The following is a 24,841-nucleotide window of genomic DNA, read 5'->3' as shown; positions in this document are numbered from 1 at the left end:
GGTTCTATAAGCTATATACAGGGTTGCCATCAGTCTCAACTCAAAAATAAGGACGACTAGAAAATGAACGAGGAATACCACCTTAAACAGTGTACAACAAGAGAAAGCAACCAATGTTCCTAAAAAAAAAAAAAAAAAAAAAACAAGACACTATCTGCATGTTCATAATTTTGGTATCTCTTTGGTACAAAATGGTATCGTAAGGTGACAAAATGCCCAAAATAAGGACAAAAGTGCCCACATCCGCCCTAAAAATAAGGACGAAAGTGAAAATAAGGACATTTCTTATAAATAAGGACAAACATATTTTCTAAGACACGGACCTTTAAAATAAGGACAAATCTTATAAATAAGGACGGTATGGCAACCCTGGCTATATATGATTTGGTTAATCACTGATAGGCATATAAGTCTTTTGAGTGAATGGTTACCGGTACTCTTGTAAGCCTAAAGCACAGTAAAGTAACTCACTGATAGGTCTATAGCTTCTATGGTAACCTAAGGCCACAGTAATCTTCTACTGAACGTTAAAAAACTGTAGCTTGAAATAGCCTTATAAGCAAATAGCTTGCCTTCAACAGCTGGACTGAAAATGAAAAATCTGTGTCCTTCCACTGTCCATATCGGTATCCACGTAAGTAAAAACATTACATAGAAATCTTGAAAAATCAGAGCGCTTGATTTAAAGAAGGCGAATTTGAATATTTGAATAAGCTGATTAACAACAACGACAGCAATGGCTCCAGCTCAAAGTAGTTCAGTTTCTGACGGAGATGACGAAGACGACGATGATGACGACGCTACAACCTCTTCTGCCACATTCAGGACTTCTTGGACTGGTTGGAAAATCCTTCCACCGAAACGTTTCTCTGATTACAAACACAACATGTTCATTTGTTTGCTGCTTACATGTTTCGCTTACATTTCCGAAGTTCTCACTACTTTCAACGAAGACAACAAGTTCCTACATTGTCAACTCACGAAGCTGATTGGCACGCTCTACAAAGCAGTTGGGAAGATTTTCCCACCTGAGATACTGTCTTCTACTCTTGGACATCAAACCATGGGTTCCAACCTTGGAGATTTTATGTCCAGAGCAACATGTCACTCTATCAACGGTACCGTCTTACCGTCACTTGCGTACCGCAACGCGTTCAGTCAACGCCCTCTCATCCTCTATCGCGATCAAAACGGCCACAGCCAATACGGCCAACTCATTTCAGACAACATTGTCTTACCGGGAGTACATCTGCTGGAATCGTATCGACCAGCTAGAAGTTTTGTCTTCCGAGTTCATGGGGACACTGTCCTTTATCACAACTACACCTTATCGCACGAACATGTGCAGGTGCACCAACTCAACTTACCTTTGTCGACTATACACCTCAGCTACAACGCTCCTGACTACGAGAAGATTCTCAACGAGCTGCCTGACTCCGACTCGTTCACTGACTTTCAATCGCTGCTCAGCTCTATGTCTGAAGCCAACCTGCTTAAGGAGAAAATGCGAAATGTCATAACAAGTCTTACTACTACTGATGAAACTATGATCAACGGCTCCTACGTCGCAGACACGTTCGCACACGCCGCAAAACAAACGTTGCTGCTTGCATTGTCACAGATTACGAATCCTTTTCTCTCAGCCCTTATCTTCATCCTCCAGCTATTTGCCATGATGTGGGCCTTCTGCCATACCATCGGGTTTATCCGATCATCTCCGCAGCATTTGCGGTATGCCAGATCTCTTGTATCCCGTATTCGCGCTGGACGCAGCCATCGAGATGCACCTCCACAACAAACTCATCCGTCGCCCTTGCTTCGACGTTCTCGTAACCAACCGTCCTCTTCTCGATCTTCCGATGACGCGCCGCCCGCTGCGTCGTCCCGTGATGAATTCGCGGACACAAACACACTTTAAGTTTTATTACCTGTTTCAACGTGTTTTTCGGGGCCCCGAATGTCGTATGCATGTAACCTTTTGCCATTTTCCCTTTGTCGTTGTCGACCGACAAAATTTTTGTGTATATCTTGCGTATCGCATGCCTACTAATTACTAACCTTTTCCTTGCTACGTCGCCTTGTCTTGCAATTGTATCTTTACCACTTTCTGTCGCATAGCATGCTCACCTTCCCGCGCATGACCTGAGTTGTTCAAATAATTACCCTCAAACCTCTAGTTTCTATACAGATTTGCCGTCATTACCGTCGCTGACAAACAATTCCAACATGTCGGACTTTCCGGAACCAAAACCTGACTTTCAAATGGACAGCTGCTGTCCAGTCAACCGACTTGCTGCGGTTTTTCGTCCACCTGAGAAACACCACGCCAAGTACACTTGGAACCCAGGCTTACGAACAGTTCAAAAGTTATCTGAAACACCGATTGATGTGTGAGACACCCACCAACTGGTAGCAGACGGTGGTTGCAAGACGACAAACTGCAAAACTGTAATTACTCTGTTATCTGTACATAATCATTGTGTTATTTTTGTGCTACCCGCGTAATCAGGATGTTATTTTTAATTGCCAATTTTTTTGCCTTCTGTAGCGGGGGAGGAATGTAGTGGCTTGGGAGCCACATCCAATACCATTATATCAATTGTGGAAACATATGCGCCATTTAAACATTGTTCATTGATAAACCTACAGCTAGCATTTAATATTTGCAATGCAGATGCAATTCGGCTGCAGTCGCAACTTTACAAACTGCAATCATTATGCAACATTTGGAAACTTGCACTAAATAACTTTATGTGAAAGCGCCGTTTAGTATGTTACCAGGTGATTTCATAGCATCCGAGTTTAAACTGTGTATAATTCCCATTGCCAACGCTTAGTTTATCGTTGCGATTTCTGACCTATTTGTGTATATTTTGTTGAATACTTCCGCTCACATCGCTCCGCTTTATAAACTCGTGCTAAAATGCGAGTAACCGCGCAGACAGAGATATTGAATCGTACGAACGTATTACGTCAGTCGTGTTAAAATGTAATTCGTTAGACTTGTTTTAATTGGTGAATGCTAAGTTTGTGTTTGTGTCATAATAATCGGAACCTGTACAGTTCCTACAATAAAGGATTGTTTCTGATAAACTGTATCTGTTAATCGTAATAGCTTTCGGCTAGTAACAGTAGTAACACGTTAAGGTTAGAGATTTCTAACCGCACGCAACCACGGAGTCAGATCATTAATTCGGCAGGTAAACTAAGACCGAGTAGTATAAGTTAAGACTGATAAGCTGCGACCTCCGCAGATCAATCAATCCAACGTTGATCAATCCATGGCTAAATACGGGAATTAGTTGTTAGCTCAACACACTGTATCACAAATGAGGCTATTGTATTGTAGAGTAACTTATTAAACAAAGCGGGAATCTGACCGTTTTTTACAGGCACTTATCACGCTTAGCTGGCCTTTGTGGAAAAAGTTTGATGATGTTTGAAAAAATCAATTAAGTTCCTCAGTCCGAGGGTAAAGACTTCCAATCAATCATTTTATTTTTGTCAAAATTCTCGATATTTGCAAAAGATTGAGTCGAGAATATAAAAATAAAATTTTTCCCTAGAGCGCTATGGAATATTATAGGGAATATAGGCTATACAAACACTATAATATGAATTTCAAGCACTGACTCAATTTTACATTCTTTTAAAATATAGGATATAAAAAAATCACTATAGCTTTATAGACTGACAGTAGTTAAACTTGGACACCATATTTTCTGCACAAAGTTTCACCCTCATCCGAGATTTTCCGCAAGATTGCAATATCCGCATTTTATTCGCATCCTGACAGATGGGAGTGTCTGAAGAATCAGCTGATGGCGGCTGATGCAGTGTTCAAAGTCTATACCTGATATAGCTGTGGGATACGAATTTGTGATGTGATATTAGGGAGTATGGTAGGTTAGCTAAATGTTGAAGCAAAAGAGCCAAAGCGAGAAAAATACGGTATGCGGATACCACGTTATGTCATATTTCATTACTTTTAGCATTTTAAACACCTTTCAGTATATAGGCTAAGACTATAGGCTGCATGTGCTGTCAGTATGTTGTTAAAAATGTCATAATACCATATTATAAGAATATCCGATCCGTCAGAGGTTCGACATAGCGTCTTAGCTCAAGCTAATATGGTTGATGTTATATTTAAACATCACCTTGTAGGCCTAGGTCTGCCAGACTGACGTTAAAAATGCGCCAATAGGCAACGTCTGTATGACGTTGGCATATTTAGGTTGTGATAATAAGGGCGTATTATACAGTATACAGATCGAATATAGTGTAAATTTCCTGTTTCCGAAAGTCTACTTTGCGTTTTAAGTCGAAACATAAATGTTTTCCTGCGTATCTTGCGTGCATTATTAGTATAAACAGTCTTTCTTTCATTCTTCTACTAAGATCAACACTGTAATATGAACGTCTTTATGCTGTTGCTGTACTAATGATTTGTTAAAATATAATCGTTCAAAGAAACTTCAATATAAACAGTATATACAGTTGTCATTCCTGTGTAACCATTGTTGATTTCTATTTGAAGAAGTTCAGTGTCAAGTTAGACAACTTTGTTGTCATCTTCACAAGACAATAAGCCGTCAAGGTGAACAATTATATCTGTGGGTGAGAAAAACTGACAACATATGAGACTCACATATCATCACCCGCAATAAACATTTCAACAAATACTTATTGTAGCAAAGTGGGTCAATCTCTCAAGTTTAGGTACCATTTACCTTTCCGTTACAAGGTCTAGCCATATTTCTGTAATTGTTTTGTTCTATTATCAAACTGCTGTTTAGGCATAAAACAGGCTTTTACTACATTATCAATAAAAGGTTTAGTTTTATTTGTATAATGGAGGATAGCACGCATCAAATAAAGAAACCTACAAGAGTATGGGTGGATGGTTGGTAAGTTATAAGCCTGTACTGTTAGGCTAGCTTTTAAAAGCGTATCAATTTTGCAACTGACATAACTGGGAAAAGTTTTTGACAAACATGTTGATAAATCTTGTCTTGTGTGTCTGGTTTCAATTTGGAGGTAAAAGTGACTTCATGAACCAGAGTGAAAGTATGACAGTCTTCGTGAAATTGCACATGCGGAGTCACAAATCTTGACATACACTGGAGACTCATTTCTTCGTTTATGTAACTTGCAAAGACATGTAAATCTTGGTTTGCATATTGCTGATTAAAACACTAGTTGGCACAGAGTCTTGTGTATACGTGTGTGACTTTCTACTGTGTCCAGCAAGTAAAGTTGCAAATTATACACAGATAGATTTTATGCTATTTGACACACCAAATATATTGATCATGTGCATACCTGCTCTATTTTATTATAAAAATTTGCCCGCTCTTGAGTCTTAGGAGGATAGCCATAGTTGAACCTGAGGCATATGCTCACATGATAACAAATAATGTAATAAAAAAGCAAAGTTGGCTTTTACAGTAAAATTTTGTAAAAATATGAACACAGCAAGATTGCATGGTTTATATCAATTCGTTGCAATCATGCCAAAACCTTTGCCTCTGCTCAATCTTTTGCCAGAAAATACCAAATGTATATTGTACTTTCTAACATATTATATTATACTCTATTATTATATTATACTTTGGGTTTCTAGGTTGATGCAAACTCACCCAATGCCGCAAATACACAAAATTTTTCTTTAAGCAAGTAAATATTGTTTTATTTGTTCTGTTATTGCAGTTTCGATATGGTTCACTTTGGCCACGCTAACTTATTGAGACAAGCAAAAGCGCTCGGGGATTATCTCATTGTGGGAGTTCACTCAGATGGTAGGTTGGGCAACTCATAATATTTCTCATTTTGTTGTGTCATAAAATTATTCTGCAGTTTATTTCTTATCAAATGAACAGCATAAAATAAGTGCACAAGTACTTTCTGCCGCAGTATTCATCAGTAATTATTATCAGTAATTAGTTGATTAGTATCAGTAATTATTAGCACGGAAGACATGAAATAAGTAAAACTACACATACATGACATAACTTGAAACGAGATTGCACTTATTGTTGATATTCTTTCAAATAAATCATTTATTTTATATTGAAGAGGAGGTCATGAAGAACAAAGGACCACCAGTGTACAATGAGGAAGAAAGATATAAACTCGTCGCTGCCATCAAGTGGGTGGATGAAGTTGTGGAGAATGCTCCGTATTGCACCACGCTCGAAACTCTTGAGAAATACGATTGTGATTTCGGAGTGCACGGCGGTAACTTGCCCCACTTGTTTTGATCTGTTTAAATTCTGACTTGTCTTTTGACTAATTTAACATGCTATATAAGTACAGTTTATGGAACATATATAGTTGGTACTTCATAATTACTGTAAAGCACATAATTATATTTTTTGTGTAATAATTAAAGTGCTATTGTTGTTGGTTGCTTATTGAGCTCAGAGGCTTTGCCCATACTTTAATTCATCGTCTTAATTGAATTTCTAGATGACATTTCTATAACAGCGACTGGAGAAGATGCGTATCATATTATTAAGAATGCTGGCAAGTACAGGTGTGATAGATGTTTGGTATAAAGCTAGCTTTTATCATTCACGTAATCGATTGTTTAAAGCTGATTTTTTTGCATGATTTTATAACGATGCGTTTTAAGTTTAAAATGCTTGTGTAAGATTTATTACTTTACACAACCTTAAGACTTTTGTAATGGCACTAAATAGTAATGTGAAATGCCAATGCAGACATTATCGTTGCCTACAGAAGCTACAGTGCTTTGGTGAGCTTAAATTCATTCTAGGCATTTGTGTTTGTCTCACATTTTTCTATAAATTTTGATCCACAGAGAGGTGAGTCGAACACAAGGTGTCTCCACAACCGATATTGTTGGACGGTGAGTTGCGCTTGGTACCTTAGTTTGAGATTTTGTGTTTTCTTTTTGGATTTTGACACATGGCAGTACTCTTGGAAATTTGCTAAAATCTTGCTTAAAAGCATAATTATCTAAAACAAAATGCCGTAAATGTTTGTCTAATAAATGTATTCAGAAGAAAATGTTTCTTGCACCCTTTCAAGTTTCAATATCCACTTATATTTTTTTTTGTTATCATGATGTCTATGTTTCAGGATGCTTTTAATGACAAAAACCCATCACAAGCGCGAGGTAAGTTAAGTCTATTACATCACAATGGTGTCATAAGTTTTCATTCACATTGACGACTTTCATCGCAGGGTGAAGACTTACCGGACAAGAAGCATGTACAGGAAATACAATCGGTAATCCTCCATATTTTGGCGGCAACACTGACATCTCACTACTACCAAAACTATTGCAATTAAAGTTACTGAAGTCAAGTTTTGGTATTGTTACCTTTCGGTTAGGTATCTCATTCATAGACTGTTGCAAGAATGTTGTAGTTAGTGCTGGCAAATATGTATGTTTGAATTTTTGTTCCTCATTGGTATAAAGTTATCCATGGGAAATAGGTCTCATGCCAGCAGCACAATCCTATACTTAAACTGAACTATACTATATACTATGCCGATACTTAACTTTATGAATGGAATTTTACACTACTAGATGTTACAGAACTTTATACATTAATACATTTTGTTCACAGCAACATGTTTGTATAGAAACCAACTGTAAAGTATTTTTAGTTTAAGTTTGAGTTCAGTTTAAGTTTTTTTGCAAACTCTTCCGATATTTTAGCCACATTTTAGCTCGTTCAAATCATCATCATATTTTTAGAACAGTATTGCATGAAATGCATGGCTTGGTATGTAAACTATCACCAATTTGCAACGCAAGCAAAAAATAGGTTATCGCTATGAAATTGACATTGCTAATGCCCTTTGGTTGCTGATGGTTGGACTTTTGTCTTATTTCCCAATCATAGTTGATGTCTGCTGAATTGTTATTTATCCCATAGCGCTGTAATGTAAGCATTGAGTTGGTTCAGAGTCCAACTTATGTTTGCTTTCTTCAACATTTAGCACACTTTGTAGGGGTCATAGTCCACATTTAGGCCCGTTATTGTAAACCCAGCGCCAAAATAATTTGAACTCTGTAATAAGAAACATAATTTAGCTCTTACCAACATTCTCAAATTTTTCTGAAAATTGGTGAATCAAGTTGTAATTTTAAGTATTTAATTTTAATTATTTAATTTTAATTATTTTGTCCTCTGCTGCCCTCCGCTGCTTGCCTGTCTGCTGCTCTATTTCAAGCTTTGATGATGTTGTTATAATTGAGATTGTTTACAAATTGCAAAGTTACCATTAAAATATTGACAAGTTGAAATTAAATGATATGACACAAAATATTTTTCGAATATCCCACCCATCTTATTTATAGTTATCTATAGGACTGCTAATTCATTATATTTTGTAGCTGCTGGGTGATTATATTTAACATTCGGTTTTTAATTCAACTGTCGTAGTTTGGAAATACCAAACTGATTCCTGACGGTCTTGTACAGCGTTGCAAATATTGACAAAGACAAGTGTTTATTTAAAAAGCTTTCAACTTTCCAGGGCTCAAGTGTGCACAGTCCATGGACTGGAGTTTCCCAGTTTCTAGCAACGACCCAGAAAATTGTTCAATTCTCGAGCGGAAAACAACCAAAGGTAATTTTACAACAAATTCCTGAGATAAAATTATGGATATAAGTGAGGCAAATGTCAACTTTTTTCTATTACTTGGCAGGAAACCTTGTATTGCCAGCTAAGTACACGTTAACTTTATCAACTTGCTTAAAGGTTATCATTGATACATTACAATCTTTATTATTGTATTTCTATGTTTTCCAGTCGGGAGATACGATTGTTTACGTTTCCGGCGCCTTTGACTGCTTTCGTATCCTTCAGTTTTTTATTTGTGATATCGTTGATTATTTTGCTTCATATTATGTTGTTAAACTGTGTATGAAATATCCAAACTACAATATCTGAAATATCATATTTCTCATGATTTATTAATACTTTATGATTCCTCTTCTTGTTTAAACACACACAACAATCGCACAGGGGCTGAGTAATGACATCATAAAGCAAACTTGCACGTAATTGGCTTTGATTATTCTTTAATACTTAACATTGTTAACAACCAAATGCTAAAGACATCGGCCACTTGAAGTTTCTTGAAAAAGCAGCAACTTACGGTGATTTTATCATCGTTGGAGTCCACACCGACAGTGTGAGTACGACCGTCTTTAATTCCACTTCAATACAGTGCTTCTCAATTTCTCTATACCCGAAAGTTTTGCTGGTCCTCTCATTACAATATTTATGAAATGATTTTGTCTTATTTTAATAAGGTAAATCACAATCACGTACAATGGCAAAATTAAGTAAGCAGTCAAGTGGTTGTGAACCAAACTTTGTTGATGACGATGTAGTTTGTCTCCTTATTTTGCAAAAGTTATTCCAGTTGGCAACCTATCATTGTTATGTCACTAACCACTTTTATCATTGTGTTTCGTGTGTTAGGTTTAGTTATTGCCAACACAATTGCTACCCATGAAGCTACGAATTACAAATCTTATTTAGAAACTCACCCAAGCAATTAGTAACCTGATTTCGGGTCACTACCCCAGGGATTGAGAAGCACTGTTGTAAGGTGTTGAATGGCTTGTTGTTCCATTATCATCCGCAGTGTAATGTTTCTATGTTTTCACCAGGAGGTGAATAGATACTGCGGCACCAACTACCCTTTGATGAACGTACATGAGAGAGTCCTCAGTGTGCTCGCTTGCCGGGTAAGTACTCCTATTTTGTTATATGATTTCTGTGCCAATAATATGTGCTTGAAATGTAACTGGTTTTTCTCACAGTACGTTCATGAAGTTGTGATTGGTGCGCCTTACACCATATCACGTGACCTCATCGACCATTTTAAGGTGAGATTCATTGAGTATAATTGTCATTTTTTAGTTATTTCTTCTTTGAATTTTGAATATTGAATTAGAATCCTTACTTTAAATGGTTCTTTAATCATTGATTATTCAACTATTTGCTTTGTGGTCGTTTTTAGTTGTTTAGATGTTGATGTTGGTTATTTTTTCTCTGGGAAACAAGTTCATTTTGATGCAATCTGCTCTTCCATGTTCAGTATTTGTCAGTATTTGCCAAACTACCATTATTGGCAATATGTCATCTATTCAAAATTTTACTGATACTTTTTGTTTTCGAAGGTTGACATCGTTGTCCACGGCAACTCGGCAGTCGTTGAGGACATAAGCGGGAATGATCCATACGAAGTTGCAAAAAAACTCGGTAAATCCGAATAAGTTTAGAAAACTTATAATTTCTGTTGAATTGTGTAATTAGAGCTATGAACAACCTCATTTCTTTATCCAGGGAAATTTGTCTTGATTGACAGTGGCAGCCATTTCACGACCTTTGACCTCGTAGATCGCATCCTCGAGCACAGGTGAAAATGTGTTCTTAGTTCGAGCTTAACTTAGTTTGACATCGCAAATGAAATGTAGGCTTTTAAATCATGAAGGTTGCTTCACTTAATGACTGAGCGTGTGATCGTCAGATCAATTTTTGTATGACGACATTTTTTACTACAAGAGTTACTCAAATCAAATTTAAGCAAATATCACAAATTGTTAAAGAAATTTAGCATTGTACGAATATTGTGATCCAGGTGTTGGCGACGTTTTTGTTGTAAGGCACCATTTTGTATTAGCTTCCATTGTTATTTCGACTGTCCAACAAAATACCTGAATACTTTCCTCCTATGCTTATATGGAGCATCCATATCCATTGATGTTTCTCCTCTTTGTTAAGTTGAGAAGTTTCCACAAGTCGAACTTTTTTGGTTGTCTAGGCCATTGATAGCGTAACAATCAACACTGTTTCATTTGAGGAACCTAAAAACCTGTAAACCCGTTCTGACAGAAGTTCTAAAATTTAAAGTTTGTTCGAACTTCTTCAGGTCCAGCTTTATTCAGAGAAACAAGAAAAAAGAAGCGAAAGAACTCGCTGCGTATGAAAGCCTGAGAACAGCCAAAGGAATCAATGGAAACTCTTAGTCTAAGATATCTATGTAATTGGTCACCTTAACTTTTTTTGACCAGTTCCATTTAGCAGAGCAATTTATAAACTATTTGTTGTTTTTTATTCTTCAATTGACTTTTTAATAACGTCGACCTCATTTGACCCCAAGGTGGGCCGAGAGTTTTTAGTTAAATTTTACCATTACATCTGATGTCTATGTTTTAATTGAATAGTGTTGCAGTTGTTTGCGTGACTTAATATGGCGACATCACGCGTGTGTTGTGAACTTAACCGATTGTAGTTGATTTTATTAACCAAGCACATTTATTTAATATTAATGTAAAAACTTGTAAGTCGTTGTTAGCCGCATTTTCTTTTATAAGAGTTGGAAAGCAATTTCAATTTTCATCTTTCGCGCGAAACATTCACATTTTAAAGTTTTTATTCCCACGATGACGTCATAAATTTATTAACAATTTCACTGTGACCTTCACGTGATTTCTACGTTAGTTAAGTTTATTAGATTGAGCAATTACAGATTATTAACCTTGCTGATTTTAAAGCAAAATAAAATTCATATTGTCGTGGATCATTCTTGGTAATATTAATAAGTCAGAATTTGTTTTTGATATTGTACCTGGAAGACGTAAGAAGTTAAGCCGCGGATAAAAATTCTATAACTCAGTTGATCTATTACAACGAAATGCATTACGTTGTAACTATATGCTGTTGGGCTGTTCCTGATCCACGACTTTGGCTAACGTAATAATATTTTATTGGTAAATAACATGAAGCACAGGCCGACATATTCACTAAAACTCCATTGATCTATGACTCTTTGAAGAGCGTACTCATCTCAGCTTCATATGCAGCTAAAATGATGATAACCAAGATACAACCTGAATTTTTTCGACTATTGGAGACTTGAACTGTTTTTTGAACGAAGATTATCAGGGGTCACCAAACTAAGGCCCACAAGATTAGTTTGTCCTGCCCTCCTCACTGTGCCATAAAAGAGCTTTTTGTATTGTGTCCTGTTGGGAAAGGCGGTAATCAGGCCGGCAAATTTCTATTCTCATCATTATCTGGCTCTTTGTGAATAGAATTTGGTGACGCCTGGTTTAATTAAAGTGCCAGAAAAAACAGGCATAACAAAAACTACGTAATTGTTTGGCTGCAAAAAATCTTAAAACACAGGTGGCATTGTACGCCACTATGACACAAACTACATTGATTTTATTGACTATCTTTCTGTCAAAACCTAAATCATTCAGTGCTCATAAACAATCAAAAACAGGAAAATGTAGTTGGACTTTGAGCTTGACCGATTTTTTTATTTCCATGACTTACATGTAGACATGGTGATTCCCCTGTCTGGTTTAACAACTTGATGAGCAGGTTATGTGAAATCTGAATATCTGATGTACAATTTCCTGAGGTATCTGCGCAGTGCGCGCGCGGAATACATTATATTTAAATGAAAGTTGAAAAATGCTAAATCATTTTTAAATCCTTACTAACAGCACCCCACTCACCAACTGGAAAGTACGGCGGTTTTTAATGAAAAAACGCCTGTGAAAAATGGCGAATTTTTTACTGATAGTGTGCATTAAAATCTCCATTTTTTATTTAATAGCCTATAAATCGGCGTGCATGTTACGAACCTCGTGCGTGCAAATGCCACACCACTCACTATGGAAAGTGCTGCACACAGCATCACCAGCTTGACTATGCGACCTTAATGCTTACAAATTGTAAAAAAATACCCAAGGTGCTGCCACGAAAGGGATATGAGTTAAACAGTGAGCTCATCGCCATCGGTATTTGTGATGTTTTTTTGCAAAAAGAAGCGAATTGAACAAATAACCAGTCTATGACCTGTGTCAAGTGTAGGAAGATGCTGGAGAAAGGAAAATATGACTGTCAATTATCTGTCTACCATAGTGGAAAAGGTTGCAGCTTTATCAATATGCACGCCAAATCAAATTCATTAAAACAAATAGAATTGAGAATGCAGTGCACACCACTTGCCAAAATTTTCGTCATTGCATGTCTTTGATTTATTATTGAAAGCTGTCCCGTCAGGGTTAATACTATGTTGTATATAGATCACAGCAAAAGCATTTTCACAGGGCATGTTGGTTTAAATGACAGATTATAGCTTAGCAGTGATCCATTGGGTAACAGAATAGTAATCTACTCATTTATGGAATGTTGAAAAATTACATAATAAATAGTTTTGTATTTTGATCTTTGTTTTGATTTTTTGAAAACTTGTTTCACTATTTTGGCCATAGCCATCATAAGTTATCACAAATATCAAAGTTTTTTGTGCTGCTGACTTTCTAGACTGGATTAACTCAACAATAAGCTTAACTACCATTCTAGCCTTGATTTTTAACATTGTTCACCTATTGCTTTTTTCTGTCCCTGTAGCCAACATAATCTCCTGCAACTTGTGCGTTTAAAAAATCAGTAAAATTCTATCAAAAATGCCAAAGAAGAACACAGGTGGAGGAAAGTCTAAAGGTGCCTCGAAGAGCGATGGAGATTCCTCGAAGAAGGAAAATAAAAAGTCGTGCAACTCCGTCAAGGTTCGACACATCCTCTGCGAGAAGCATTCGAAATCCATGGAGGCGATGGAGAAGCTAAAAGCTGGAGAAAATTTTAACGAAGTTGCACAGAAGTACAGCGAGGACAAAGCCAGGTCTGGTGGGGACCTGGGTTGGATGATCAGGGGCTCGATGGTGGGGCCTTTCCAAGAAGCAGCATTCGCGCTACCCGTTAGTAATCTGTCATCACCCAACTACACGGACCCTCCGGTGAAGACAAAGTTTGGATATCACATCATCATGGTGGAGGGTAGAAAATAATCACAAATGCACTTTATTTTAACTTGCAGGTTTTGTTCGACTTCTCTAAATATTTTTTTAACTCTAAATCTGGGTCAAGCTGTTCTGCAAATGCTTACGATGCACATCTAGGATTTAACTTTGAGAACTTCTAAAACTAAAATGTTCAGTTTAATTGTTGAAGTTAATATGGAATTTTTTGAAAAGTTCTTGTATTTTTCAAGTTGTCATTGTCTTGATAAGCTATGTGTAACTTTTATTCTTGTTATATAAGTGAAAGTGATGGATGGTTTTTGATGTTGATGTGAAGTTTTGCAATATTTTCATTCTGAATCTGATTTTATAATCTTTATGAATTAGCGCCATGAGAATACTGCCCAGTGGTATTGGTGTTGTCCTTATTCAGATAATTATTTCTGCTCTAGGTAACAACATGTAACTGTAAAACACAACGATGTAATTTTAAAATTGCTCCTAAAAGTCCAAACATCTGCGGTATCTGCAAGCTGCCATTCCAAATTTTCATTTATCAAGTGTTAAATGCATGTAAAATTTATTTGGAAACAGAAGTCTAACTAATCGAGTGTAAAAATAAGATAACAAAGAAATAATAAAGTATATCAAAGGTACCATCATAAGTGAATCAACACCCTGTGGTGTTTACTGTGTAAATTGTACTAAATAACGAAAGGCGGCGAAAACGAATAGCTTTTAAATATTCCGACGCTATGACAAATGAGAGATGAATATGACCAGGGCCGGCTGAGGCCAATTGGACTGCGTTGGGTCACCCGGGCTGCTTAGCATCAAAACCAATAAAATATTTTAGCGTTTACTCTGCTCAAATCTGACGGGAGTTAATTTATGTTATTGTTATATTAAGTTATTCAGAACCGGCCCTCCGTCACTTCTTGCATTAGAGCCCGCTAAGACCGGCACTGAAGATCTCACAGTATTCTTCTACATACTGTACACTGGAATCATTTTTCTGGGCAGAACAAATGTATTTATCGTATATTCGCAGTTCCCTAAACAACTGTCTCAAAGATCCAGTATTGACGTAAAAATTTCATATTAAGCCAGAACTTTAACGCTTTGGGTATTTCATTGGCCAACCTGTTTTTCAATAAAGTCAGTTCTTACCAAGCATAGCTGTCAGCAAGTGCAATAAAAGCAAGTTTACAAGAATGCGGTGACCTCTGTCCAGAGGTTTTTGCGTAATAAAATTTACGTTAAAAAACAAAGTCATATTTTATATGAATTTCTTACCTCATCGAGGAAGTGGATATTGGAACATTCTAGAATCTAGGTTGCAATATTGCAAACTTGGGTGTTTTTGGCCACTCGAACATTGTTACTTTTAACTGTTCATTAATTACTTTTGAGCATTTTTTCATGTAATTTCCGATCCGGAGATTTAATAGAAATAAATAAGTAAAAAATGAGCGATACAATACGAAAGCCTTAAATAATTAATATTTTCTGGAAAATTTCGCTATTTTAAATATTTTTGTTTTATGCAAAATCATTTTTTAAAATGGAATTTTGTTGTTTCAGTTTCACCACCTTCTAAATGTGTGAACATGCATAAACTTAATACCGCACTTTAAATTTGTGTTTAAAAGAGAGAGAAAATTAATTTTTTGAATATCATATAATAAATAAATTACACAAATTAGCAAAATTTAACAGTTACATGAAGTGGAGGAAAAACATCGCGCCAAAAGATTTCCTTAGTGATAAAAAGTATCTACATAATATTTCAAGCAAAATTTTCAGGTGACAGGTCAACGAGGAGATTGAGTTGGGAACGTTGTTGAATGTATTTCATCCGACCTTGATGCATTTACGACGCCGGATAACTCTTCACACAATAAATTTAACGCAGAAGGTTGCGCCACGCCAACGTAGGCTAATAGCTTGAACACGTGACATTCTTAGGTTATTTTGCGCCGAAAGCAGGGCCGCTCGACATCCTGCCCATTCTGCATTACGCCAAACTGCAGAGTTTGACGTAGGCGCACTCTATACTGCTTTTCATGAGCTTCAGTGCTGGAGTTGCGCACTTATAGAGCATTATCTTATAATGACTTGGACAGAATTTTTGTGCACTTAATTTTCAAATGATTTCAAGATTGATTAAGTAAAATTTTAATAGAATTTCTTATGCATCAAATTATTGTTAATTTGTGATTTGGTTTAAAACTGCTTTTTTTTATATAGCCTAATTGTTGATCCGCTTTTATGTAAACATTTATAAGAAACAAAGAAAAGCCAGTTTAATCGCCAATTTATTATAAGCAAATAAAGAAAGGCTTCAGTGCACGCCAAAATTGGGGTCTTTCCACGCTGATTGCTGAGTTTGGCAGTTTTCGCCGAAATCTTGGGTGTGCAGAAGCAAAATTCCTGTGTGCTGGAGTACAAGGAAGCAGCTGTTGAGCACTGCAACTTGTAGCCCAAGGTACGGCCCTACCATGCTTCAGTTCCACCTCCAACCTTCTTTAAATCTGGCGCTAACTTGTCTTTGTGTTTCTTTTTCCATCACTTTTGCATCGGCCTAACTTTAATGAGGTTGCCAAGAAGCGAAAATATTTATATGGTAAAAGATTATGTTTTTTTACACCAAGAAACTACATTGCTCTATAAAAACCCCTATAAAATCCCTGCGTTTATGACCTGTAGAAAATACTTTGGAAAATCAGTATTTAACTATGGTTTTTCGAATTTTATGTGAAAATGAAGACGTTGTTAACTGGGTTATGTGTAGTGACTCGCATTCTGCTACTACTATGAAAGTTTATGCAACACATTATATAGAAATGTGAAGCTCCCTCACTCTTCTAAGGAGGGTGTTAGAATTATTTACATTTTGGTGTAGTTGGCTGGTGGCAGATGACTCTAATCTCGCCCAAAAGTGCCAAGTACTTTCCAGCCTGGGGCAAGAGCTCACTCAAGTGCAGTTATAATTGTGCTGAGTAGCGCACTTCAGGTGTGTTAATGAGCACAATTTTATGCACTTTTGCATGATTTATAGCAAGTTTTTGCGCAAACAGACAGAGCAGAGCATCAAAGCCAGCACCTGACATGTGCTGAAAAGAGTCTGTTATGAGTGCGCACTTAAAGTGTACTCTTAGATGCTTTGTCTGTCCAATTTAGAAAAAAGCCAAAAATGCAGTTTGCATGACTGTCAACACCTGCAGGAACTAATGCAACAACTTTCACATGACGCATGTCAAAGGGTTAAATAATAAATTAAGTACAAAGACGACGATAGAACCCCTGTGTTATTTATATATGCCGAGTTTTTTTTCCAAATCTTGATCGGAAACTTTGCTAAGTGCATCGGAGGTTAAAATTAATTGCGCATGTAATCGATATTCGCATCAATTTAGGACAAAATTTTCACCCATGATTAAAAAGCGTTCATTAAAATTATATAAAAAACTTTGTGGCAGGCTGTATTTGGTCAAATATCTTGCAGTTTATAGTAATGACTAAAAATCTCTTTTAAGAGCCTCTTAGATAAAGATCATAACCACTGATTTCACGACTAATTTTCACCCCAAAGAGCTGGCTCCGACCGGGACAAGCCAGGGAAAAAACTTCAAGTCGAGGTAATAGCACAGTATCTGACACATTCAAAGTACGGAAAGCTCTCCGATAAAAGAAAAATGTTTTATCACAAAAACACCAAATAGCAACCAACAATACGAAATAAAGCCAGAAGATGCAATGCGATAATTCGTCAGTTTTAAAATCCATCAAATACTTCTTCACTATTATCGCTGTCATCACATCGCTATCGCTGTTTTTTGCTGATTCTCCCGGGCAGCGGCAGAATTGTAAGTTTTTTCGGCAATTTCAACAACAGTTAGCTGAAACTTTGCCGTGAATTTATTGCGCTTACTGGCCGTTTCATATAAATAAATTCACAACAACTAGTACGCCTATCAACTGGCACACCTGTCGCTTGCACACACGAGACGATTATCACTTGTGTCACACAAGTTCTTTGTAGGCTTGTCTTAAAGAAGTGCTGCTAAAGTTTACAGTCATGCAAGTACTGGCAAGCTAGGGAATAACTTCTCAAACTGTGAGCCGTGGCCCTTTTTGGGGTCGCGAAACAATTTTAATTTTTATAAAATGAATTGTTTTTTTGAATATTTTTTATTCGCTTTACTGTTTCCATTACGAGATTCTTTTATTACTGCATGTAGAGACAAAAATACCACTTGAGATTTGTAATTGGACGTTTATTGTTTTAACATCATTAACATGTAGGCTACCTCTCAAGGGGTCGCAGACCCAAAAAGTTTGAGAAGCCCCGAGCTAGTCGACTTACACACTTTAGTAACATTATAAAAATATCTTCGATTTTAAGAGAAAAACTAGGGGTCGACTTATACTCGTATATACAAAATGTTATGAAATTTATAGCATGTTAATAAATTACTATATCCATAGATACATAAATATTTCACAAATAATTAGAATTAAATTCCATTCCATTTAACAATCCATTTGTATTCCATTTAGCATGAGCATGTAATGGCAAAGTGCTAAATCCTATATATAGTAGAAATGGTGTGGAAAGTTTTCACACAAAATTATTTTTTACGCTTGGCTGTTCATGTTGAAAATAATGCACAGGAAAGGCCGGGAGCAATGTAGTGGTGGTTTCAATTTGCAATAAATAAATAGAAATGTTTTGATTTACAGCTGGGCCGTTTGAGGCAAATTAAATACGAACCTACGGGTGAAAGTTAAATTAAAATGACTGAAACTGCCGAAGTTTTTGACATGTCTTTGGAAGAAGGAACAACAATTGTGATCGATGTTGGCGACCTCAACGAGATCGAAAATCCTGAGGAATATTTCATGGAAGACGAAGTTAATATGATGAAAGATCAGTATGAGATGTCTGTGTACGTTGACACAATGCACGACGAAGATGAAGATGGTGATGACGAACCAAGGCGGGCTGTTCGAAAGGCGGTCAGCAGCAAAACACGATACGGGTACTCAAAAATCGGCTCCAACAAAAACGATCCGATCCAAACCTGTCAGCTCTGCGATGAAGTTTTCGACACCCCAAAGCTTTTCGCGGATCATGTAAAAGAATTTCATCCTCCCATTGTGGTTGAAGATCAGTTAAAATGTCCATTCTGTGATTACTTTACCAAGGTAAAGACTTCCATCATTCAGCACATGCGAACACACACTGTTGAAAAACCCTACCAGTGTGAAATATGCGGAAAAGCATTCAATCAGCGGGCCGGAGTGCAACAACATAAGCGCACTCATTCTGACGTCAAACCCTTTCAGTGCCATATCTGCAAAGGTCGTTACAAAACGGCTGGAACCTTGTCTGCCCATATAAGCATGAAGCATGATCAAAAGCGTCCATTTACTTGTCAAGAATGTGGAGTCAGTTTCGGACATTCCAGTAACCTTCGCACCCACATGCGTACCCATACTGGTGAACGTCCTTACCAATGCACGATCTGCGGCAAGAAGTTTGTCCAACACGGTCATCTGACAACTCATCTTCGACTTCATAGCGGGATAAAACCATTCAAATGTTCTTTCTGTCCGGTCACGTTCACCCACGCTGGCAATCTTCGTCAACACGAGATCACCCAACACACAAAAGATTACAAACATCGCTGTGACATTTGCGGTAAGGGCTTCATAAGCCCCAGTGATTTAAAGCGCCATGTTGTGGCCAGTCATTTGATTGATGATCATTCGGATCAAGCAAAAGGTTACGACCCGTCAGTTCATAATGCTGAAGTTCAGCAAGATGGAAGGCAAAAGTTGATTCCTCCGAATGAAGTAGTTGAAGAAGACGATTTCTCAAAGCAGGAAGTGTTCGAGATCTTATACAAATGTGAGGCGTGTGGAGGAGAATTCACAGACCCAGATGTTCTACAGGAGCATATGTCCAAGGTTCACGATTCAGATGACATTGAGATTCCGATAATTCGCACTATGTCCTCTACCGATGTCTGAGACACGTTTAACCAACAAAACTGTGGCATCGTGCCATAAAAAGAAGTGATTGGCCACATCGGGTTGCTTGTGGAGACAATAGATGTGCTTTTGTTTTAGTGCGTTTGGCACCATAGCAAGCAGCAACGTTTCTGGCTGTAAATGGACTTAGTTGTGCTGCCTCTGATTATAAGCGACATTGCGACAATGTTTATAGGTCGTGGTATGTGTTGTACATAAGTAAATAATATTAATATAATTGCATAGTTGTTTCACTTCTTGAGCAGCTCGACTAATTGGATTTGAACAAACTTGACACTAAGAGGTTGATTTTCTCGCATTTTCTTTCAATATATTCAAAAATTGAGCTGATTTGCTCCAGAAAGTTTTGACAAGCTTCACACTGGCCGTTGTCGCGCATTTAATGTTTATTTTTTGTAAATATGACGCGTAGGTTGCCCAATAGCATTTAATAGATTATCATTGATATTTTGTATTCAGTTTATGGGTGAAACCCAGTTATATATCACCCATAAAATATCACCATAGAGTGGCTTGTGTGGCAGGATGAGTTTGTTGCTATCATTTGATCGTTCGTGTCATTTGTTGATGGTTTACTGTTTGTTTTTTTAGTGGCATTTATCTGACTAGTTTTACGTTAAAGTTACGATCATAATGGGCAAGATAAACGGTGGAACTGTTGTGGAGATGAAAGGCGACGAGATGACGAGAATAATCTGGGAAATTATCAAAGACAAGTTGATTTTTCCTTACGTAGACCTCGATATTAAGTGGTAGGTTTTCTATCTTTGTCTATTTTTTCTGTTGTGTTTATACGTTGAAGCTCTGAGGTTTTAGTTTGTTTTAAAGTTTCAGTCATCTATAAATGTCCAACGAATCGATTCAAACATTAAAGGATTTGTTAGATAATGGTCAACTAACCAACAGCTCACTGGGCTGAACTTAACGCCCATCACCTGCTTTGTGCCACATCAGTTTCATAATTGTTGTTTCAGTTACGATTTGTCGATTCAATATCGTGACGAAACCGATGACAAGGTCACTGTAGAAGCTGCGGAAGCTGTGAAAAAGTACAAGGTCGGCATAAAGTGTGCCACAATAACTCCGGATGAGAATAGAGTTGAGGAGTTTAAGCTCAAGAAGATGTGGAAGTCACCAAATGGAACCATCAGGTGGGTTTATTCGATTCTGAAACTATTTAGTCCTGATTTCTAAAACAGATTGTTCTGATAACAACTGCAGTACACAGAGCATTGAAATGTGGTTATTACTGCGTAGACATGTTGATTATAGTCGCAATTATAATTGTTGTTGCATTGTGATTCTTGTTTTGTACTTTGTCAAAAGTAACTAGTGCGAGTGGATGCCCGGTGGTACTTAAACACATTTTTCAGCACAATGGTTGATAAGTAATTTTACTTAACAGAAACATTCTCGGTGGAACAGTTTTCCGAGAGGCGATAATTTGTGAGAATATTCCTCGCCTTGTTACAACATGGAAGAAATCGATCGTGATTGGTAGACACGCTCACGGAGACCAGGTAATACTTTATCATGCAATACTTCTGTCACTTAACATTCTTTACATGCAGTAATAGCCAGTGGTGCCGTTGCATGTAATTGTCGTTCGTTGCAGTACAAAGCGACCGATTTTGTTGTTCCTGGCCCTGGGGAGGTGACGATAAAGTACAAAGCGGACAACGGCGAAGTTCTCGAGCTCCCGGTCTTTACTTTTAAAGGTGAAACTTCTTGAACGTTCCGCATGTTTATGTTTAGCCCACCTGTGGCTATGGATTAACTTTTCTTTAAGTTCGAAAATTTTTGTAATTAAATTTTAAGAGAAATTTTAAAGTTCTTTTTTAAAGTGTTTCAACGACTTTTTCATATTTTTAGATGGTGGTGGTGTTGCCATGGCAATGTACAACACAGATAAGTCGATTGAAGACTTTGCTCACTCATGCTTGAAGTTTGCGCTGCAGAAGGGATGGCCGCTTTACCTCAGCACGAAGAACACGATCCTGAAGAAGTACGACGGAAGGTTCAAGGACATTTTCCAGGATGTTTACGAGAGGTGATCTTGATGGAAGATTGATGTCGTGAGAGAAGGGATGAACATTAAGTGACGTTCAGTGACGCCCTTTTTATTTTGAAACTTGTTTTAGAAAACTGCCAAATTAGAAAATAATCCACAAAAATGTTTTTTGTCCGTTAATGCAACGCTGCTACATTAACCTTCTTCTAACCCTAGCTTCGATACGCTTTCACCTTTATCGGCATTAAGTGACGATAACAACAAGCTATAATGCATGAGTCAACTATTGAGATGCAACACTCGTTTGTTTATTATACGTGCTTGCTTTCCATTCAGCGCAGTAACTGAATGAAAATGCTTCTACAGGAAATACAAAAGCTCATACAAGAAGGCAGGGATCTGGTACGAACATCGTTTAATCGACGACATGGTTGCATATGCATTGAAGTCAGAAGGAGGCTTTGTTTGGGCGTGCAAGAATTACGACGGTGATGTCCAGTCAGACTCTGTTGCTCAAGGTAACAGATTCGTGTAGTAGACACATTATATCATACTTTGTGTTTGACGTAGTGTTTGAATTAGGCTGTCAACTGCATGTCTTGCTCATTTGTGTTGTTGTTACTATTATCTGGAGATTCGCTTTCAAATCTGTAGATGTTCAAACAACCCATTAACATCTTATAACAGCAACATTTCAACCCCATCTCAATTTTATTTAAAGGTTACGGTTCGCTTGGCATGATGACTAGTGTCCTCGTGTGTCCAGACGGTGAGACTGTCGAGGCCGAGGCTGCTCACGGGACGGTGACAAGACATTACAGGCAACACCAACAAGGCAAAGAAACTTCAACCAATCCTATAGGCAAGTTGAGTTCAATTCCAACCAATCTCCAGATATTAAGTTTCAGCATCAAACTACTCAATAATCTCACCACGATGCAATAATAGTATGGATATGAATGTTTTAATGAATTTTGTTGTCAGTACTTTTAATTTTTGTCTGAAGTTTGTTGTTGTCTTTTTCATTGAAGATTTATTCTTTGCAGTATTTTGTGAATTTCTCTTCCTGGGGATGTATTTCTGGGAAGGACTTTAACAGATTTAAGTATTTACTTTAACAGAATAAATCTTTATTTCTTATCATTCATATACTTGATATTAGCTTCAATATTTGCGTGGACAAGAGGGTTGTTGCATCGAGCAAAAATTGACTCAAATGAGGAGCTAGGGAAGTTTGCAGCCGCGCTGGAGGATGTTTGTGTGGATACCATCCAGGCCGGTTTCATGACAAAAGATCTTGCTATTTGCGTCAAGGGATTGGCCAAGTAAGTCTTGTTGGCTGGAAATTCACCTTAAGGGCACAACCTATCCCAGGCCTATCCCAAATTGTCAGAAATGCAATATTGCGTTATTTGATGTCTTTTTTAAACCCAACAGCTCTGACTTATCAGTAACGTTCAGCTTAATTCTTCTAAAATTAAAAATTTAAATTTAATTCATTAAAAAATTCTAATTCTAAAATAAATTACTATTTTTAAAAGGAAGTATTTTTACGATTCAAAGTGTTACTTTAGCTGTGCTGAAGCGTGATAAATGCTATCAATGTATACTTGATACCGGCAGCAAGCTGTCGGTTTTTAAGGTGAAAAAATGACTAACTGTCAAACCAGAGTGTTCCGATGCTGAATGAATTAAATCTTTCAATGAGTACGCTGTGTAACTGTGATTTATCTTTTCGCTTTCAGTGTCACTAGATCAGATTATCTGAATACGCATGAGTTCATGGACAAGCTTGCCGAGAATCTTGCTTTGAAGTTGAACAAATCTCAACTATGATTTAGTACCATCTTATGTGGTCGATGTGTGGATGGCTAATTATATTGTATTCTAGGATTATTTGTATGTTGATATTATAACCGTTACCACGATCAGCACCATCTTATTGCACCATGGCCGTACTTTGGATGGTTAATGATTAATTTGCAAAGAAGTTTGTTATTAGATTTGTGCAATGATTTCACTATTTCTATAGCAATTAGTACCTATGACATATCTCCAGTATTTTACATTTTATCACTGTTGTGTCATTTCAATTCTCTGTTAACCTACAATTAGCAAATATTATGCAGTCAAGGCTTAGTTTTTCTGATGAAGCATTCGTTATTGAAAAGCACTATCTTGGACTTAAGAGATTAATTTCCATTAACAGATTTTGCATTTAATTGTATTCAACTAACACCTGATGTACTCGAGTTTCTGATTTCTATGCATTATTATTTTGGCGCTCAAACTGATTATTTTGCACGTGGTTTGGCGACACCGAGTGATCAGTACCTTACACCATCTCGCTCGCTATTGAGCGACGAAGAGCGGAATATCTACGCTATGTATTTCAAATGCTTTATGGTCATGTTGTACCGACGTGTAGTAATCATGAAATAAACAATCAATTTGCCAATGTGGTCGTTGTGTTTAATTTTCACTTGAAGTCAGTCGGATGGAAACAGGGTAACTAACAAATAAGGCCAAACGTATAGAGTTTATCAGCAATAAAATAACTTAACATCTTTTTTTGATGAAAAGAGTTTGCTGTTTGAAACTTATTCCGAAAAATTTCTTTTTAACTGAGAAACGCCTCTTTGTGTGTAGATGCTCTGCCGTCAACTAGCGGACAGAAAGTCGAAAGCCGCATGACGAGCAACTTGGAATGGACCCAGTGCGATCAATGACGAGCTTCAAGTGATGAAAATTTCTTTGACGTCATACCTTTCTGCTTCCACATCTATCTGATCTTTATCCTGTGTTTAAAATAAGTTCCAATGTCATCAATGTTTGTAGTTTGTGTTTGGTGGTCGTGCTGACGGTAATAACTTTCCAACATTTTCCTATTGCTTCTTAATGCACGGTTTTGACCACGAGGTCTTGTCACAATTGCCCGTGCAAATTGTGGAAATTA

At 37.2% G+C, this 24,841-nt stretch overlaps 4 protein-coding genes across 5 annotated transcripts; all 4 read left to right on the top strand.

The window, feature by feature from the left end:
- Positions 1-3,831: 3,831 nt before the first annotated feature.
- Positions 3,832-11,578, top strand: LOC143453214 (ethanolamine-phosphate cytidylyltransferase-like). Of its 2 annotated transcripts, none has more exons than XM_076954405.1 (15): positions 3,832-3,951; positions 5,713-5,801; positions 6,079-6,240; positions 6,472-6,538; positions 6,827-6,874; positions 7,108-7,144; positions 7,213-7,257; positions 8,518-8,610; positions 8,794-8,839; positions 9,102-9,178; positions 9,663-9,740; positions 9,816-9,881; positions 10,176-10,257; positions 10,342-10,414; positions 10,928-11,578. In XM_076954405.1, exons 2-15 carry the CDS (start codon positions 5,720-5,722, stop codon positions 11,022-11,024), a joined length of 1,053 nt encoding a protein of 350 aa, XP_076810520.1. In that variant the 5' UTR covers positions 3,832-3,951; positions 5,713-5,719; the 3' UTR covers positions 11,025-11,578. The 2 variants fall into 2 exon arrangements, with proteins under 2 accessions (XP_076810520.1, XP_076810519.1); XM_076954404.1 differs by lacking the exon at positions 3,832-3,951 and adding an exon at positions 4,768-4,910.
- Positions 11,579-13,405: 1,827 nt separating this feature from the next.
- On the top strand, positions 13,406-14,227 carry LOC143453218 (peptidyl-prolyl cis-trans isomerase NIMA-interacting 4-like). Its single transcript, XM_076954408.1, has one exon. The coding sequence runs from the start codon at positions 13,482-13,484 to the stop codon at positions 13,860-13,862; it is 381 nt and encodes a 126-aa protein (XP_076810523.1). The 5' UTR covers positions 13,406-13,481; the 3' UTR covers positions 13,863-14,227.
- Positions 14,228-18,542: 4,315 nt separating this feature from the next.
- Positions 18,543-20,465, top strand: LOC143453212 (uncharacterized). The gene has a single exon (XM_076954402.1). The coding sequence runs from the start codon at positions 18,615-18,617 to the stop codon at positions 19,851-19,853; it is 1,239 nt and encodes a 412-aa protein (XP_076810517.1). The 5' UTR covers positions 18,543-18,614; the 3' UTR covers positions 19,854-20,465.
- Positions 20,465-24,343, top strand: LOC143453211 (isocitrate dehydrogenase [NADP] cytoplasmic-like). The gene is made up of 9 exons (XM_076954401.1): positions 20,465-20,626; positions 20,849-21,025; positions 21,280-21,394; positions 21,490-21,592; positions 21,747-21,924; positions 22,252-22,403; positions 22,607-22,747; positions 23,048-23,210; positions 23,631-24,343. Exons 1-9 carry the CDS (start codon positions 20,508-20,510, stop codon positions 23,719-23,721), a joined length of 1,239 nt encoding a protein of 412 aa, XP_076810516.1. The 5' UTR covers positions 20,465-20,507; the 3' UTR covers positions 23,722-24,343.
- The last annotated feature ends 498 nt before the right edge of the window (positions 24,344-24,841 follow it).

Source organism: Clavelina lepadiformis, chromosome 4, assembly GCF_947623445.1.
Source record: "Clavelina lepadiformis chromosome 4, kaClaLepa1.1, whole genome shotgun sequence".
Taxonomy (NCBI): domain Eukaryota; kingdom Metazoa; phylum Chordata; class Ascidiacea; order Aplousobranchia; family Clavelinidae; genus Clavelina; species Clavelina lepadiformis.
Note: the sequence above shows the minus strand (reverse complement) of the source record. Positions and strands in the feature narration are given on the sequence as shown.

Bases quoted from the DNA above. Each gene is read 5' to 3' on its own strand.
- LOC143453214 (XM_076954404.1), top strand. From the start codon at position 4,855: ATGGAGGATAGCACGCATCAAATAAAGAAACCTACAAGAGTATGGGTG. The intron at 6,539-6,826 runs GTGTGATAGATG...TTTGATCCACAG, and splicing joins AAGAATGCTGGCAAGTACAG to AGAGGTGAGTCGAACACAAG. The intron at 6,875-7,107 runs GTGAGTTGCGCT...TCTATGTTTCAG, and splicing joins ACAACCGATATTGTTGGACG to GATGCTTTTAATGACAAAAA.
- LOC143453218 (XM_076954408.1), top strand. From the start codon at position 13,482: ATGCCAAAGAAGAACACAGGTGGAGGAAAGTCTAAAGGTGCCTCGAAG.
- LOC143453212 (XM_076954402.1), top strand. From the start codon at position 18,615: ATGACTGAAACTGCCGAAGTTTTTGACATGTCTTTGGAAGAAGGAACA.
- LOC143453211 (XM_076954401.1), top strand. From the start codon at position 20,508: ATGGGCAAGATAAACGGTGGAACTGTTGTGGAGATGAAAGGCGACGAG. The intron at 21,593-21,746 runs GTGAAACTTCTT...TCATATTTTTAG, and splicing joins CCCGGTCTTTACTTTTAAAG to ATGGTGGTGGTGTTGCCATG. The intron at 23,211-23,630 runs GTAAGTCTTGTT...TTTCGCTTTCAG, and splicing joins TGCGTCAAGGGATTGGCCAA to TGTCACTAGATCAGATTATC.